This window comes from Ammospiza nelsoni, chromosome 19, assembly GCF_027579445.1.
Source record: "Ammospiza nelsoni isolate bAmmNel1 chromosome 19, bAmmNel1.pri, whole genome shotgun sequence".
Taxonomy (NCBI): domain Eukaryota; kingdom Metazoa; phylum Chordata; class Aves; order Passeriformes; family Passerellidae; genus Ammospiza; species Ammospiza nelsoni.
This window is the reverse complement of record NC_080651.1, coordinates 5,364,208-5,378,607: the sequence shown is the minus strand read 5'-3', so window position 1 is coordinate 5,378,607 and position 14,400 is coordinate 5,364,208. Positions and strand designations below refer to the sequence as shown.

Here is a 14,400-nt window from a genome sequence, read left to right as displayed (position 1 = left end):
ACATTATAATATAAGATAATGATTTTGTATTGTTATATTATCAATATTAGTATGAAAATTATAATATTTTATTATTATAATGAAATGGTAATTTTTATTTCTATAATTAATAATAGAAATATTATTGTTTATAATAATATATATATTATATTTATAATAATATAGATATATTTCTATTTTATAAAAATAATAATATTTTATCATTTTATGATAGATACATAATACTAAACCTATACTAAAAGAACAGAAGAAAGGACTTCATCAGAAGGCTTGAAAGGAAAGAAAAAGAATGATAACAAAGGCCTGTGACTCTCAGAGAGTCCGAGCCAACTGACTGTGACTGGCCATTAATTAGAAACAACCAACATGGACCAATCAAAGATGCACCTGTTGCATTCCACAGCAACAGATATTTATTGTTTTTCTTTTCCTCTGAGACCTCTCAGCTTCTCAGGAGAAAAAATCCTCACAAAAGGATTATTCATAAAATATCATGGCTACAGTCTTAGAGGTCTCTTCCAAGCTCATTATTCTGTGATTCTGTGGTGAGCCAGGAGCAGGCAGAGCACCATCACAGCTGGTGACAAACAGCTCTGGGTGCTGTGCTGGGCTGATCAGGGATCACACCCTGGGCATGTAAAAACAAGATTTCAGCTCAGTGTGACTCCTTGTGCAAGACTCTGAGCACCTTCTGTGTCTGCCTGTGGTCAGAGCAAACACAGAGCAGGGAAAGCCAGTCCCAGCCCTCCCAGCTGCTTTGGGAGCTCAGCTTTGTGAGTTCATCAGGCCCTTCTCAGCACCAGCCAGCTGAGTGTGTGCCAAAGCCTCCTTTGACGCGACACAGAAGATGCTGTCCCAGCCATGGCAATGCCCACGCTGGCCCCTGCACCTCCAGCTGCCCAACAAAATCCCATCCCTGCTCCTAGGGAGGGTCCAACAGAGCAGCTGGACAAGAAACATTTGGTGTTTTGTGGGACACACATTGACTCTCAGCCGTTCACACCCACCCACGGATTGTTTTGGGGTTTTTCTTCTTGCTCAGGAACCTCTGGCAGCCCTTAAACCCTGGCAGGTTTGCATGGGGAGCAGGAGTTGGGCTAATGACCACAAGAGCTGACAGGGAGCAGGGGTTTGAGGGTCATTTCTACCCAAATTACCCAGATCATGGTGCAAAGCAGTGGAAAATTCCTCCCTGCACAGCAACTTGGATTTTTTAACCAAACAACACTGTGGCATTCACATTCTCTGAAAAATCCCTTTGCCCAGGGTTTTTCTCCTGGGAAGCTGAGAAGCCTCAGAGAAAAAGGAAAACAGTAATTATCTCATTTGCTTCTCTGGTGTTTTGCTGCTTTGGAATGTGTTTGGAGATTGTTTACCCACAGGTGATTGTTTCATTGGATTCTGGTGTGAGTTGTTTTCACTCTTTGGCCAATCAGGGCCAAGCTGTGTCAGGACTTTAGAAACAGTAATGGGTTTTCATTATTATCTTTTTATCATTCTGTAGGTATCCTTTATTGTGGGAATCCATAAAATCAGAGGGTTTTGGGAAAGCTGCAAAAGGCCTCAGAGACAGCAGAACTGTGATTAGAGCTATGCAGCAGCCATGAGATTGGTCAGCAGAAAAATTACGTAAAAAGTAGAAAAGTCAGGACAAATAGAACAATGCTCTGTGTATTAACCCTTGTCTGGAATGACTCCCTAAGCTGCAGAAAAAATTATCAGTGAGATATTAGGGAGTTCTAAGCTCAGTAATGGAGCTCTGTGCATTGTGTTTTAAGGCTCACAAGCAGGTATTGTATTCGAAATAAGCAAGCATTGTTTAACCAAAGGTACCTGTGCTTATAGTGGTTGGACAGAACTGCTGTCAATGTGCTTTTGCTTTGTGTGATTGGTCAAAAAACTTTTAAAGTGAGTTGTGACATTGAGTTCTGGGTCTGCTGCCTGGGATGTGAGCTGCTGGCATCTTCCCATTGTCATAACCATGGAATGAGATTGATGCTGGAAAATACAACAGCTTGAGACGTGTTCCTAGAGTCCTGTCCTGTTTGTGATTTGTACAGAGACCCCAACCAGTGATAATTTCTGTATTCTTTAGTATAGCTTAGTATAGCATTCCTTAATATAATATAGTATCATAAAATAATAAATTAGCCTTCTGAGAACATGGAATCAGATTCATCATTCCTTCCTTCCTCATCTGGGGGCAGCACAAACACAAAACAACACCAGCCATAATTCCCCTTGAGTAACATTTGGGAAGATGAGGCTCCCTGGGTCACCCTGTGATCCACAAGATAATTCCTGCACCAGCAGCAGGAGCAGAACATGGGTCCCTCCAGGGTAAGATTTGGCAGCTCCCTCAGCTGGGCTTTGCTTCTGGTCCATCACACTCAGCAGCTCCTGGTGCATTGTTCTTTGCCAAGCACTTTTCAGACTCTTTTAGCAAAAAACCTCCCGTGGCAGCCAATTTCACAGCTTAACCTCACACAGCTTGAGGAAGTCTCTAATTCTGCTTCTTTCCAACCTGTTGCTGATGGGACAGATGGAGACCTGAGAGGGGGAGGAGGGACAGGGGGAGGCCAGGGTGCCTCAGAAAGCACCCTATGAAACCTCCCTGGAATGAACAAGTCTCTGGTTGCTGTTGATGTTCTCTGCCCCGAGATGTGCAGGATGTCTCTGGTTCAGCCTGCACAACTGAAGAACGAGTCTGGACTCTTCTCTTTTCAGTCTGGAGGTTGTTTATTAATTCTTATCTATAAAATTTTCTTTCTGCCCAGCCGAGATCTGCTCAGCAGGGCAGCCACAGGCACTCTCTGTGTTGTCCTTTTATACTACAAACTACGTATAACATATTTACACTTAATTCCCAATACCTATCACCTATGTTAGACAGTGCACTTCTACTCTAAACCAATCCCAAAGTGCCAACATCACAGCAGAAAATGGAGAACAACAAGAAGAAAAAAGAAGGACTAGACATGCCCTGATTTCTCCATCTTGTCCCCATAACCCCCATACCAAAAATCCTAAAATCTATATTTTCACTCCGTGAGTACCTTGTTATTACACCATTCAAACCTGTGTGACTTTCAGGTCCTCATACAAAGCTGGCAACTCGTTGCAAGGGTCAAAATCAAGTCTCCAGGTGTTCTGGGCAGCATGCCAGGGTCTCCAAGCACCCTGACGGGGTTCTTGGCAACTCTGGACATCCAAAGGGATGTGCTGAGTTCCCACAAACAAGGACAAGCCAGGGCTCCCCAAGCCCTGCACAGCCCCAAACCCCAGCTCTGCATGTCACTGCCTGTTCTCTGCTTGCTGCAGGCACTGAGATTTTCCCTTTGTGTTTTTATCCTCCTTTAGAGGTGATGAAGGCTCTAACAACCTTTGCCACACACGCACAAGAATGCTGAACGCCAGGCAAACATTTAAGGGCAAATATTCACATTCACACAGCAGAGTTCAGCAGTGCAGGAGGATAATTGTGCAATATTCCCTTTGTGCCTTGCTGTGACACGCAGCTTTGCATGCAGAAAAACCCAAACTGGCTTTCAGAACATCCATCTCTCAGCAATCAGAAGCAGAGCACACCAAGCCTTGAGGTGGGGCTCTGCCAGCAGGTCCATGGGCAGGGAACAAAGGAACTGGAGCCAGCTCAAACAGCAGAGCTCATTTCTAGGGACACAGACCAGGATTACCAGAGATGGAATTTAGCCCAGACATGAGGATTAGCACCCTCAACTCTTGTGAGAGGTATCAGAGGAATTTTTCCTGACCTTCAGCACAAGCAGCAGCCTGGAGGATGTGCCTGGTGCCAAGGGAAGCTCAGCACACACTGAACACCTGTGGTACTTATATATTTTGAAAAAAAAAATTATTGTTTAAGATTTTTTTTTTCTGGGAAGCTGAGAAGCTTCAGAAAAAAAAGTAATTTTTATTTTATTTGGGGTTTTTTTTGTGTTGTGTTTATGTGTGGAATGTGTTTGGAGATTGTTTTATTAAATTTTAGTGTGAGTTGTTTTATAAATTAATGTTGTGTCAAGACTCTAGAACGAGCCACGAGGTTTTATTAGTATTTAGTAAGGGTTTTTTAAAAATTTTTAGTATTTTTTTAGCATTTAGTAAGAGTTTTTAAAATTTTTTAGCATTTTTATTCAGTATTTAGTAAGGGAGTTTTTCTAGTATTTTTAAATTTTTTTTAGTATTTAGTAAGGGGTTTTTTTTTGTATTTTTAGTATAATTATAAAAATAATGAATTAGCCTTCTAAGAACACGGAGTCAGATTCATAATTCATTCCTTCATCAGGGCATCCCTGCAAATACAACAAGGCACCTCCTTGGCACAGCATCTCTCCTGGGCATCCCATCTCCAGCCTTTCACTCACTAACTCTGAGCTGGAGGAGTCAGGACACAGCTGGGAAATCCAGATGTTTCCTCACTTGTTCTACAGAGCCAGTTCTTGGGATTTCTCTCTGTAATCAGGCTTCCCAAACAGTCCAGCTCAGACTGTGCTCAAGTGTTTAAATAACGACAAAAGATGCTCTGTGTTACCAGACAAGATGATGAAGGCAGAAGCGAAATGGTAATGACAAAATGCGACACTGAGAGTTGAAAGCTGCAGATATGAACACACAGAGCCACACGTGGCAAAACACAGAAGGCACAATTATTGATCTGGTGTTTTTCCATAAAAGGCTTCCCCAGACAGCTTGGTTTATGGGAAGGAGCCCTCTTCCAACAGGCAATGGCAGAACAAACCAGCCTGGCTTTTTGCAATTTTTAACGAAAAAAAGACCCCGCCGGAGAGAGAGAAATAAATAATTAAATTGATAAAGAGCCAGCTTCCCATGGTGATGCTGAACCTGAACATCTCTCCCCAGGGGGGATGACGTGAGAAGGTGGCTGTGGATGGAAATGATCCAGCTGTTAACATCCCAGCCCACAGCTGTGCTCAGGAGCTGCAGACAAGGGGTAGAGCAGGATCCCACTGAAACTGCAGGAGTTTGGTGCAAGAAAGGCCCCCAGATGCCTGGAATCACCCCAGGGGGATTTCCTTATGTGACACTTGGGGAAAACAACCACAGGAGGCTTCCAAAGCTCCCCTGGGGCAGCAGGGAGGAGAATTTCCCCCTCTATTTCCCACCAGAGACAAACCCAGCAGCCGGGGGGAGTCTGAGCAGGGATCTTCAAAGCCTGCAACAGATGGTGGAGCACAGAACGAGGCTCCTCACTTCCAGGAAGCAAGAAGGATGGCATTGCCATGCATGAGGGGAACCAGCAATTCCTTCTGCTGAAAGATTTCCTGCTGCAGAATCTCGTTATTCAATGGAAGAAATGCCAGGAATAATTCACTTCCTCGAGCTGCTCTATTTATACCCTCACTGTGAGCACCATCCTGCTCACAGGGCTCAGGTGGGTGTGCAGCTGAACGTGTTTAACCCCAAAACGTGGAAAAGTTAATTTCTCAGGAGGTGGGTTATGCAGGAGAAAGGCAGAAACCCCAGCCACTGTCACAATCCCTGGGATGGCCCCAGTGATAGTAAAAGGTTTTCAAATCATAAAATTTGGGGAATTAGAAAAAGGCTAGACTTAGTGGGGCCCTGGAAAAATGTTAAAAATACTCCGAAAATGTTAGGCTTTGTGTTTGCCAGATCATGTGAAATTGCACCTGCATAAGCAGTATATGATAAATGATATAATTGTTAGATTGATGATTGTTTAGTAATTAAATATAATTTTTGTTTAATCATAAGAAACTATGTTAGAAGTTTGAGGAGGACCACAAGGAGCCTATGCTTGGATGAAATCTATGTATACAATATAAGTTTAATAATTAACATGAAAGTTATATAGTGATAGAATATAAAACATGTTCATCCCAAACCCATATTGGAGTCAGATTTGGGTTTGTACCCCTGACACCCAGAGCTCTTCAATAAAAGCACCTGCATATAATCATTACTGTGATTATGTGTTCCTGAACGCTATCACCAGTACCCAACCCCAGCAACACAAATTTAACTGACCTAACTCACTCCCCTCCCATAATACCTGCACATAATGAGAATTTCCAAAGATTTATGGCCACAACACCCTGCCCCTGCTGCCCCTCTCCAGCATCTGCAGTTTGGGTTAGCTCAGAATCCTCCAGGGGAAAAGCATCATTGGCAGCTCAGGGGTTTCAATGCCTGCCTCACACAGGGGGCTGTTCTCAGGTTTTCTATCACTGGTTCTTTGCCCTGAACTCTCTGGAAGTGCACCAGCTCCCTTCCCCCTCCCCAGACCTCTCTGCTCCTATTCTAAACTTCAAAAGGTGAAACCCAAGCTGGGCTGTGGTAAAGACATCCTGGTGGGGACGTGTGACGGTGTGCACAGGGGTTCTTAAATGGGAGAAGAGATGAGGATCTGACTCCATGTTTCAGAAGGCTGATTATTGTTTTATGATATATATTACATTAAAACTATACTAAAAGAATAAAAGAAAAGGTTTCATCAGAAGGCTGGCTAAGCTAAGAATAGAATGGAATGATAACAAAGATTTGTGGCTCGGATAGAGAGCCTGAGCCAGCTGACTGTGATTGGCCATTAATTAGAAACAACCACATGAGACCAATCACAGATGCACCTGTTGCATTCCACAGCAGCAGATAATCAATGTTTACATTTTGTTCCTGAGGCCTCTCAGATTCTCAGGAGGAAAAATCCTAAGGAAAGGAATTTTAATGAAAAGACGTCTGCAACAGGGATGGTGTGGCCAGGGCATGGCCCTGAGTCCCACACTCCATGGAATGACTCCCAGGAGCCCCCCAGGGCAGCAGGACAGGCTGGGAGCACAGCTGGACACTCACAAAACCCAGCCAGAGTGGTTAGAGCAGGTGAATCTGCTGCTTCTCTAAAGTTTATCCCAATTTTTGCCATAGATGAGCTCTCATCCCAGCCAGCTGCAGCTTTGTGCTGCTCTCCACGAGAGCTGGCTGTGAGAATTTCACTGACAGCTTCTTGGACAGCCAAGGCCATGCTTTCCCAATTGCTCAGCACCAGCAGACAGGGCCAGGGGAGCTTTATTTGCAAACATATCAGCAGAGCCACAGTGGGTGAGGAAGGAGCTGCTCTCTCCAGGACTGGGGTGTGAAGCAGCACTGAAGAGGAGGATGGGCTACAGACCTCTGAGACTCCCCTGCTCAGACCACAACATCTGGAAAGAAGAGCCCAGTGAAATCTGAAGTATTTATTTTGGTGCTTTCTGATAGGAATGTGGTTGACTTCTAATATGCCAACTCAAGAGCTCACTCCATCACCAGGAACAGACACAAACCCCAGATATGAACTCCTCCATTAACACAAAACAGAAGGGATATGTAGAGACACAAACTGCTTGGAAAACCGCACCAAAAACCAATAACCATTTGGGGTCTGTTTAAGGAGTAAGAGGGGAAAGAGCCCAGTTCTCTGCAGGAGTGTCTGTGCAGTGCCATCCCTGGAGGCACATCCAGGTGCAAGGGGACAGCCAAAGCTGTGCCATGGTTTCTGATGGGTTAAATAGCACCTGTCAGGACCCAGGACATCCCTCTGGCTGTCCTGAGCAGCCAAGACCCCTGCCAGGGGTCTCAGAGACCCTGGCACAGAGCCCAAAACACCTCAGGGTTTGATTATGACTGGTAGAGCAAATTACCAAACTTATATGGTTGGTAATTTGCAAGCCACAACAGTTTAGGTAGAATAATAGTGAATTTATCACAGGGTGGAAATGTAGATTTTGGGGTTTCTGGTATGGGGGTTCAGGAGGCAAGATGGAGGGATCTGGGCATGTCCTGCCTTTCTCCTTCTTCTTCTTGGCCTCCATCTTCTGCTGTGATGGTGGCACTTTTGGATTGGTTTAGAGTAGAAGCTCACTGTCTAACATAGGTGATAGGTATTGGGAAGTAATTGTAAACATTGTACATGTAGTTTTTAGTATAAAGACATAACACCACCCTGGGGGCAGGCAGAGTGCCTGGAACTGTCCTGCTGGATGGACCTGGGCAGGGCAGGAGAAAGAATTTTATAGATAAGGTAAAATGAACAACCTTGAGACTGAGAAATGAAGAGCCCTGACTGCTTCTTCAAGTGCCGGGCTGGGAAAAGAGACTTTCCAACTTTTCCTTGAGTTCACTCTGACCAGCGAGAGACCCCAACAGCTCTGGGTGGTGTTTAACCCATCAGAATCCCTGTGCCTCCTCATTCTGTGCTGCAGAGATGTGTCCCACCACAGCCCTGCTGCTCCCAGCCCTGCAGCGACTGGGGCACACCACATCTCCCCAAACTTCCAAACTGCTTCAGATCTCTGCTGAAAACCCTTGGAATATCCAATTCCAGGCAGTGGCAAAGCACCAGAACCAGTTATTGTCTTCCCAGCCCTCATTTCCCCAGCATTTCCAGCTCCTTTCCCCAGCACAGAAAGGTCCCTTCAGCCACCCCCAGACCCTCCTCATCCTCCACCTGCAGGGACTCCTTGCCCAGGAGACCCAGCACAGCCTCAGCCCATCTCCATCTGCTGTTTACAGTGAATTTGCTGCACTTTGGGGCCACAACCACCTTTTGTTTCCTTTTTATACATTACCTGGTGCTGCCAGCTCGGTTCAGGAGGTGTTTGATTACACAGCTAATAAATAAACAAGGACCTTGATCCTCTTCAGCATGTGGCCGTGCAAGGCTGCAATTTCCAGGGAAACTGCTCCAGGCTGTGCTTGATGCTATTAGTGAGTCAAATGTGTTTGGGAGATGAGATGGATGAGATGTTCCCAGGACAAGCAGAAGGTGCTGCTAAACCAGCCCTTCCTACCTGCAGCTGGCAGTGGAGAACCCAAACTGGTTGAATGTCCAATAAAACAGGCAATGCTCTGTGCTGGGCACACCCTGAACACAGGCACAGAGCTGAGCTGGTGCTTCTTGCAGAAGGAAGGTGGGGAAACCAATTCCTGCAGCAGCACCTCCCTCACACAGGGGCGTTTGCAGCAAGTTCTTTCCTCCTGAAGGCCACCCGGTCCTGCTCCATCTTCCATAAATTGAATTTACTGCCCTGATGTCCCTCCAACATCATCCACACACTCCTCTCCTCCCTCCCACAATAATTCACTCACAGAATGCTCTGCATGATCACAAAGACCTCAAACCCCTGCCCCAGGAGCAGCCTAACTCCATCCCCATCAGGGATAGGGAGCCCCTGACTCCTCCATCCCCATCAGGCTCTGATTTCACCCTGGTTTGAGGCAACAGAGGATGGGACACAGCTCGAGGTGGGATCCAGCTGCTCACAGCTGGATCCCCAAAATTCCCCCTTTTCCTCCATCTCAGACCCCTTCAGCATCTGAGATGTTCTCTGTTCCCTCTGACTCAGAAATGTCATTGCCTAGATTACAAAGAAGCAAAAAAACCCACAAAAAACACCTGGAAATAAATCCCAAGAGGACATTAATTAGGAGTCAGAACTCCCCAGTTCTGGAAGCACTGAGGAGGAGAGATATTTAAACTCCCAACCTGACGGAGTAACTCTGAATTATCTTTCATCTTCCCCTGCATCAGATGGAATCTAATGACATTAACTCAGCTTCACTCTAGTGAAAGTGGCATCGGTGCTACAGAGGCAGGGAGATTAAAACATATGAAATAAATGTTCCTGGGCTGAGTGACAGTATAATGGCATTCCAACAGGCAGCTCAATCAGTGCAGACTAACAAAAGATCAGAGGGAAAGAGCCACATTCGCAGTATCAGCCGCAAACACAGATATTTCCCTTTAATCCAGGTTTTTTTTTCCATGCCTGGCTCAGCCCCTGTTCCTGGGAGTTTTCCCCAGGCTGTGCAGCCGTTTTGGGCTGGGGGTTGGCAGCTGAACTCTATTAAAGCCCGTGCTCACCTGCTATTGAACCCTGCTGGCTCAATAGCCTTGTTCAGGGCTGCAGCAGCCAGCTCAGCACTGAAGTCAATGCCAGCATTGTGGGCTGTCCCCTCCCTCCTTTTGTCCCCACTGCACGAGGGGACTCAAACCCAAAGCAGAAAAAGCTCCTTGGGGCACACAACTGCCCTTGATGTTCAACCCACACACGGAGGCGTCACACTCACCAAATGAAATCCCACGGATGGATTTCACAAAGTCAGCTTCTCCAGGGGACCAGGGGCTGCACTGTTACTCCTTTTATTTCCTGGAGGATGTTTCCATGCACCCCAGCAGGTGACCTGCAAGTCACCAAGCCTTGTTGCAGACAACTTTTATGAAAAATCCTTTCCTTAGGATTTTTCCTCCTGAGAAGCCAAGAAGCCTCAGGAACAAAATGTAAACAATGATTATCTGCTGCTGTGGAATGCAACAGGTGCATCTGGGATTGGCCCATGTTGGATGTCTATAATTAATGGTCAATCACAGTCAGCTGGCTCAGAGAGAGAGTCTGAGAGCGCTGCCTTTGTTATTCATTCTTTTCTATTCTTAGCTAGCCTTCTGATGAAACCTTTCCTTTTATTCTTTTAGTATAGTTTTAATGTAATATATATCATAAAATAATAAATCAAGCCTTCTGAGACATGGGGTCAGATGCTCGTCTCTTCCCTCACCATAAGCCCCCTGTGAACACCTCACAAACCCCACAGGCACACCTGGCTGGCTGCTCCAGGAGCATCACCACTGCTGCAGGCACAGCCCAGCCCTTCCCCCTGCTAAGGGAGCAGCTCTTTTATTTCCAGGGAAAAATCAGGGCTTTCCTCATGGCCAAAACCCCACAGCCACCCTGTCCCTGTGACAGCTCCACAGGCTGGCTGCCCCTTCCATCTGTGCATCAGCCACCAGCTTTTTGTTCCCTGGGTGCTGGCTGCCTGTGCTGGCTTCCTGGGGCACTGAAAACAAACCCAAGTGTTTATACCTTGTAATGACCCTAAACCTGTTTAGTCTGACTGCTGGGAAACAGCAGCACACATGAAACCTAAGCCTCTGATGGCAAAGATAAGGAATGGGGACCTCTGGCAAACATCTGGCCGTTTCCCCAGCCCTGAACCCTCATCAAAGATCACAACAAAGCCTGCAGACAGACAGGTAGGTCTGTAAATGAGTATTTGTGAGTGGTGACCAGAGTGCTGGCACCACGGCTCTGCCATCCTGTGTTAGCAAAGATTACTCACACAAGCAAAGCCAGCAAGATTAGGTCTCAAAGGAATAATCCCACACAAAGAATTCACTGTACTTCAGCCTCCACAGGGCTAATAAAACAACAAAAACAAAAAGGAAAGGGAAAAAAAAAAAAATGAAACTGAACTCAGCACATCAAATACCAGAACAAACAAACTGCAGCAATTAATGGGAGAGCTCATGTGCCAACTGCTAAAACATAATGATTACACAAACAGCACACGGGGCAGCACAGCCAGGCAAAAAGAGCTGCAAGATCAAGACCAAACCTCTGGAAAATTATATCCCCTGCCCTAAATGCCTGTGGCTCCTCCTCTGTCTAGGTTTGCACTCCTCACTCAGGGACTGCTCCACAAGCAGGTCTATCCCACTGCCATCTGCTCCTCAAAGCTTCCACACCATCTTTGACAAATGAGCTTTTCTGCATATCCACCATAAATTTCAGTAGATGCCACCCCACAGCCATGTGTTTATTTTTCAAAGTCAAGGCTTGATTAGAGTTCTTGAGGTTTTTCAGATTCATTTTTAACGTTTCCTTTCTGCCACAGGGTCAGCATGTGGAAATCGGATAAGCACGGACTAAAAATATAATTTTGCAGACAGCTTCAGCCCACACAAAAGGAAATCTTCCTTCTCAAGAGAAGTCACACTTTGCAGGCTGCAGGAACCCAGAGTGTTTCTGACACTGGCAGATACACAAGGAAGCTCATCCCTTCCACGTGTTAAGACTTTTACATCAACACTCGGACTGCCAGTACTACCCTACTCCACATTTCAATGCTGTCACCACAAGCTGAGCCAAAATCCTCTTCTCTCTGCTAATAGCCGGGCTTTATGTGAAAGTAAAACAAACTCCAGGGGTACCCAAATCCTCTCCTGTTTGCTTGTTCATTCAAGAGAGCCACAAACACAGGACACACTTCTGGAGACAGCAGTTTCACTCTCACCCTAACCAAGCTGCCGGGAAAACGCTCCTCTGCTAACTTTAAAACACACAACAAAAAAAACCCCTGAACTTCAGCGAGAACCCTCTTGGCTTTCACATTTACCGGCTTGTTTAACAAAACACTAATTCATTGAAATAAACACCCGATCAACCCTTTGCTCGTATTTCAAAGGCAAGGTGAGCATGCGGGGTGTGCTCCTGAAAGCGACACTTTTGGTTAGTCACTAGTGGGATGCCGAAACATTTACGTGGGAAATAAGGGGGTTTTGTCCACACTGACTACAGGAAAAGTAATCCACACTGACTACAGGAAAAGTGGCTTCTGCAGCGCCGGGCTGGGAGCGGCGGGAGGCGATGGGGAGGCAGCCGGGGCTCGGCTGAGACTCAGCGGTCAGCCACAGGTTTGGCAAAGAGCTGGGGGAGCATAAAGATATTAAGGGGCTGTGCTTTTCACGGCAGGGTTTAGCTGTGCCTCAGCATCCCCGTGCAGTCCCCAGGCCAGTGGGGCACCCAGCGCTTCTCCCTTTGGAGAAGGGAGCGCCGGGGGAGGGACAGGAGGGTCCTGAGGCACTCCGGAATGGGGACAGCCCGGAGGGGGATGAAGGGACAGGAGGGTCCTGGGGCACTCAGGAATGGGGACAGGAGGGTCGTGGGGCACGCAGGAATGGGGACAACTGGGAACGGGATGCGGGCACAGGAGGGCTGGAGGATTTGGGAGCAGGCAACAGCCGGGCTGTAGCGGGGAGCGCCGGAGGGACCCCGGGAGCGCTGGTGGTCCCGGGGCACTCTGGAATGGGGACAGCCGGGAGAGGGATGCGGGCACCGAGGAATGGACACAGCCCGGGAGAGGGATGCGGGGACAGGAGGGTCCTGGGGACAGCCGGGAGAGGAGGGCTGGAGGATTTGAGAGCAGGGACGGAAGAACGGGTGGAGCGAGAGGCTGCGGGGAAGAGAGCTCCATGAGCGGAGGAACGAACGCGGGGCTGAGAAAGGCTCGGCGGTGGCTCGGGAGCGAGGAGCGGCGGCCAGCGGGGGGCACTGGCGGCTCGGCCACGGCTGCATCCCCATCCCCGTCCCTATCCCGATCCCCATCCCATCCCCATCCCTATCCCCGTCCCGTACCGGTACCAGGCGAGTCCCCGCTCGTAGTTGCGGTCGAAGAAGTGCGGCTCGGCGCCCACGGCGCGCACGTCGGGGTGCACCCGCAGGAACTCCAGCAGCGCCCGCGTCCCGCCCTTCTTCACTCCGATGATGATGGCCTGCGGCAGCCGCTTGCTGCCCTCGCCCAGCAGCAGCGCCAGGGTGCCGGCCGTGCCCGCCCCGCCGCCCGAGCCCCCGGCCCGGCTCCCGCCGCCCCCGGCCGGCTCCTCGGCGCCCGGAGCCGCCTCCTGCCGCCGCCGCCGCTGCTTCAGGCGCTGCAGGAGCCGCTTGCGCCGCGCCGCCGCCGCCTGCCAGGGGGGCAGCTCGGCCGAGCCGCCCAGGAACTCCCCGCCGCCGCCCTCGTCCTCCTCCGATGCGGCGGCACCGGCGGCGATGATGGGTCCGGGCAGCGTCTGGCAGCGGTCGGCCAGGCAGTAGAAGACGTAGAGGGACATGAGGAGCGAGCAGAGCATCACCAGGAACTTCTTGAAGATGCTGCGGGGCAGCGGCTCGGCGGCGGGGGCGGCCGCCGCGCTCACGGCCATGCTACCCCGAGAGGGCTGCGGGGAGCCCGGGCCATGCTCCTGCTCCGCGGCCGCCGCCCGGCGCGGCCCCTCCGCGCTGCGCTCCGCGGGGCCGGGCGGCTCCGCGCTGCCGCCGCCGCATCCCCGGCGCGCTCAGGGCGGCATCCCCCGCGGGGGACAGCGCGGCTGGCTGCGGGGGGCTCGACGCGGGGCTCCCACGTGCGGAGCCCGCCGCGGAAAACTTCGGCCGAGGCATCACCGGCAGCGGGGCGGAGCGCGGCCGGCGGCGGGGCCAATGGCGCGGCGGGGGCGGGGGGCCAAGCCAAGCCCGGAGCGGGCGGACCCGCCGGGAAACCGCTGCTGAGCCCTTTAGGGGGGAGCGGGGGGGTCCGGGAGGCCGTGCCGGGGGATGCGGGGATGCTCCGGGGGATGCTCCGGGGGATGCGGGAACCCCTCGGGAGGCCGTGCCGGCGGATGCGTGGGTGGCCGGGAGGCTGTTCCGGAGGTATTCGGATGCAGGGATGCCCCGGAGGCTGTGCCGGGAGGTGCTGAGGTGCCCAGAGGCTCTCACGGATGGTGCAGGGATGCCCTGAATGGCCGGGAGGCTGTTCCGGAGGTACAGGGATGCAGGGATGCCC

At 49.6% G+C, this 14,400-nt stretch overlaps 1 protein-coding gene across 1 annotated transcript in view; it reads right to left on the bottom strand.

Annotated features, from left to right (window-relative positions):
* The window catches only part of LOC132082052 (heparan sulfate glucosamine 3-O-sulfotransferase 3A1-like), a 40,298-nt gene extending 26,355 nt beyond the window's left edge, over positions 1 to 13,943 (bottom strand). Inside the window, exon 1 of the mRNA XM_059486106.1 lies at positions 13,221 to 13,943. Coding sequence (XP_059342089.1) covers positions 13,221 to 13,783 — 563 coding nt within the window. The 5' untranslated portion in view covers positions 13,784 to 13,943. The remainder of the gene's footprint in view (positions 1 to 13,220) is intronic.
* Positions 13,944 to 14,400: the final 457 nt, after the last annotated feature.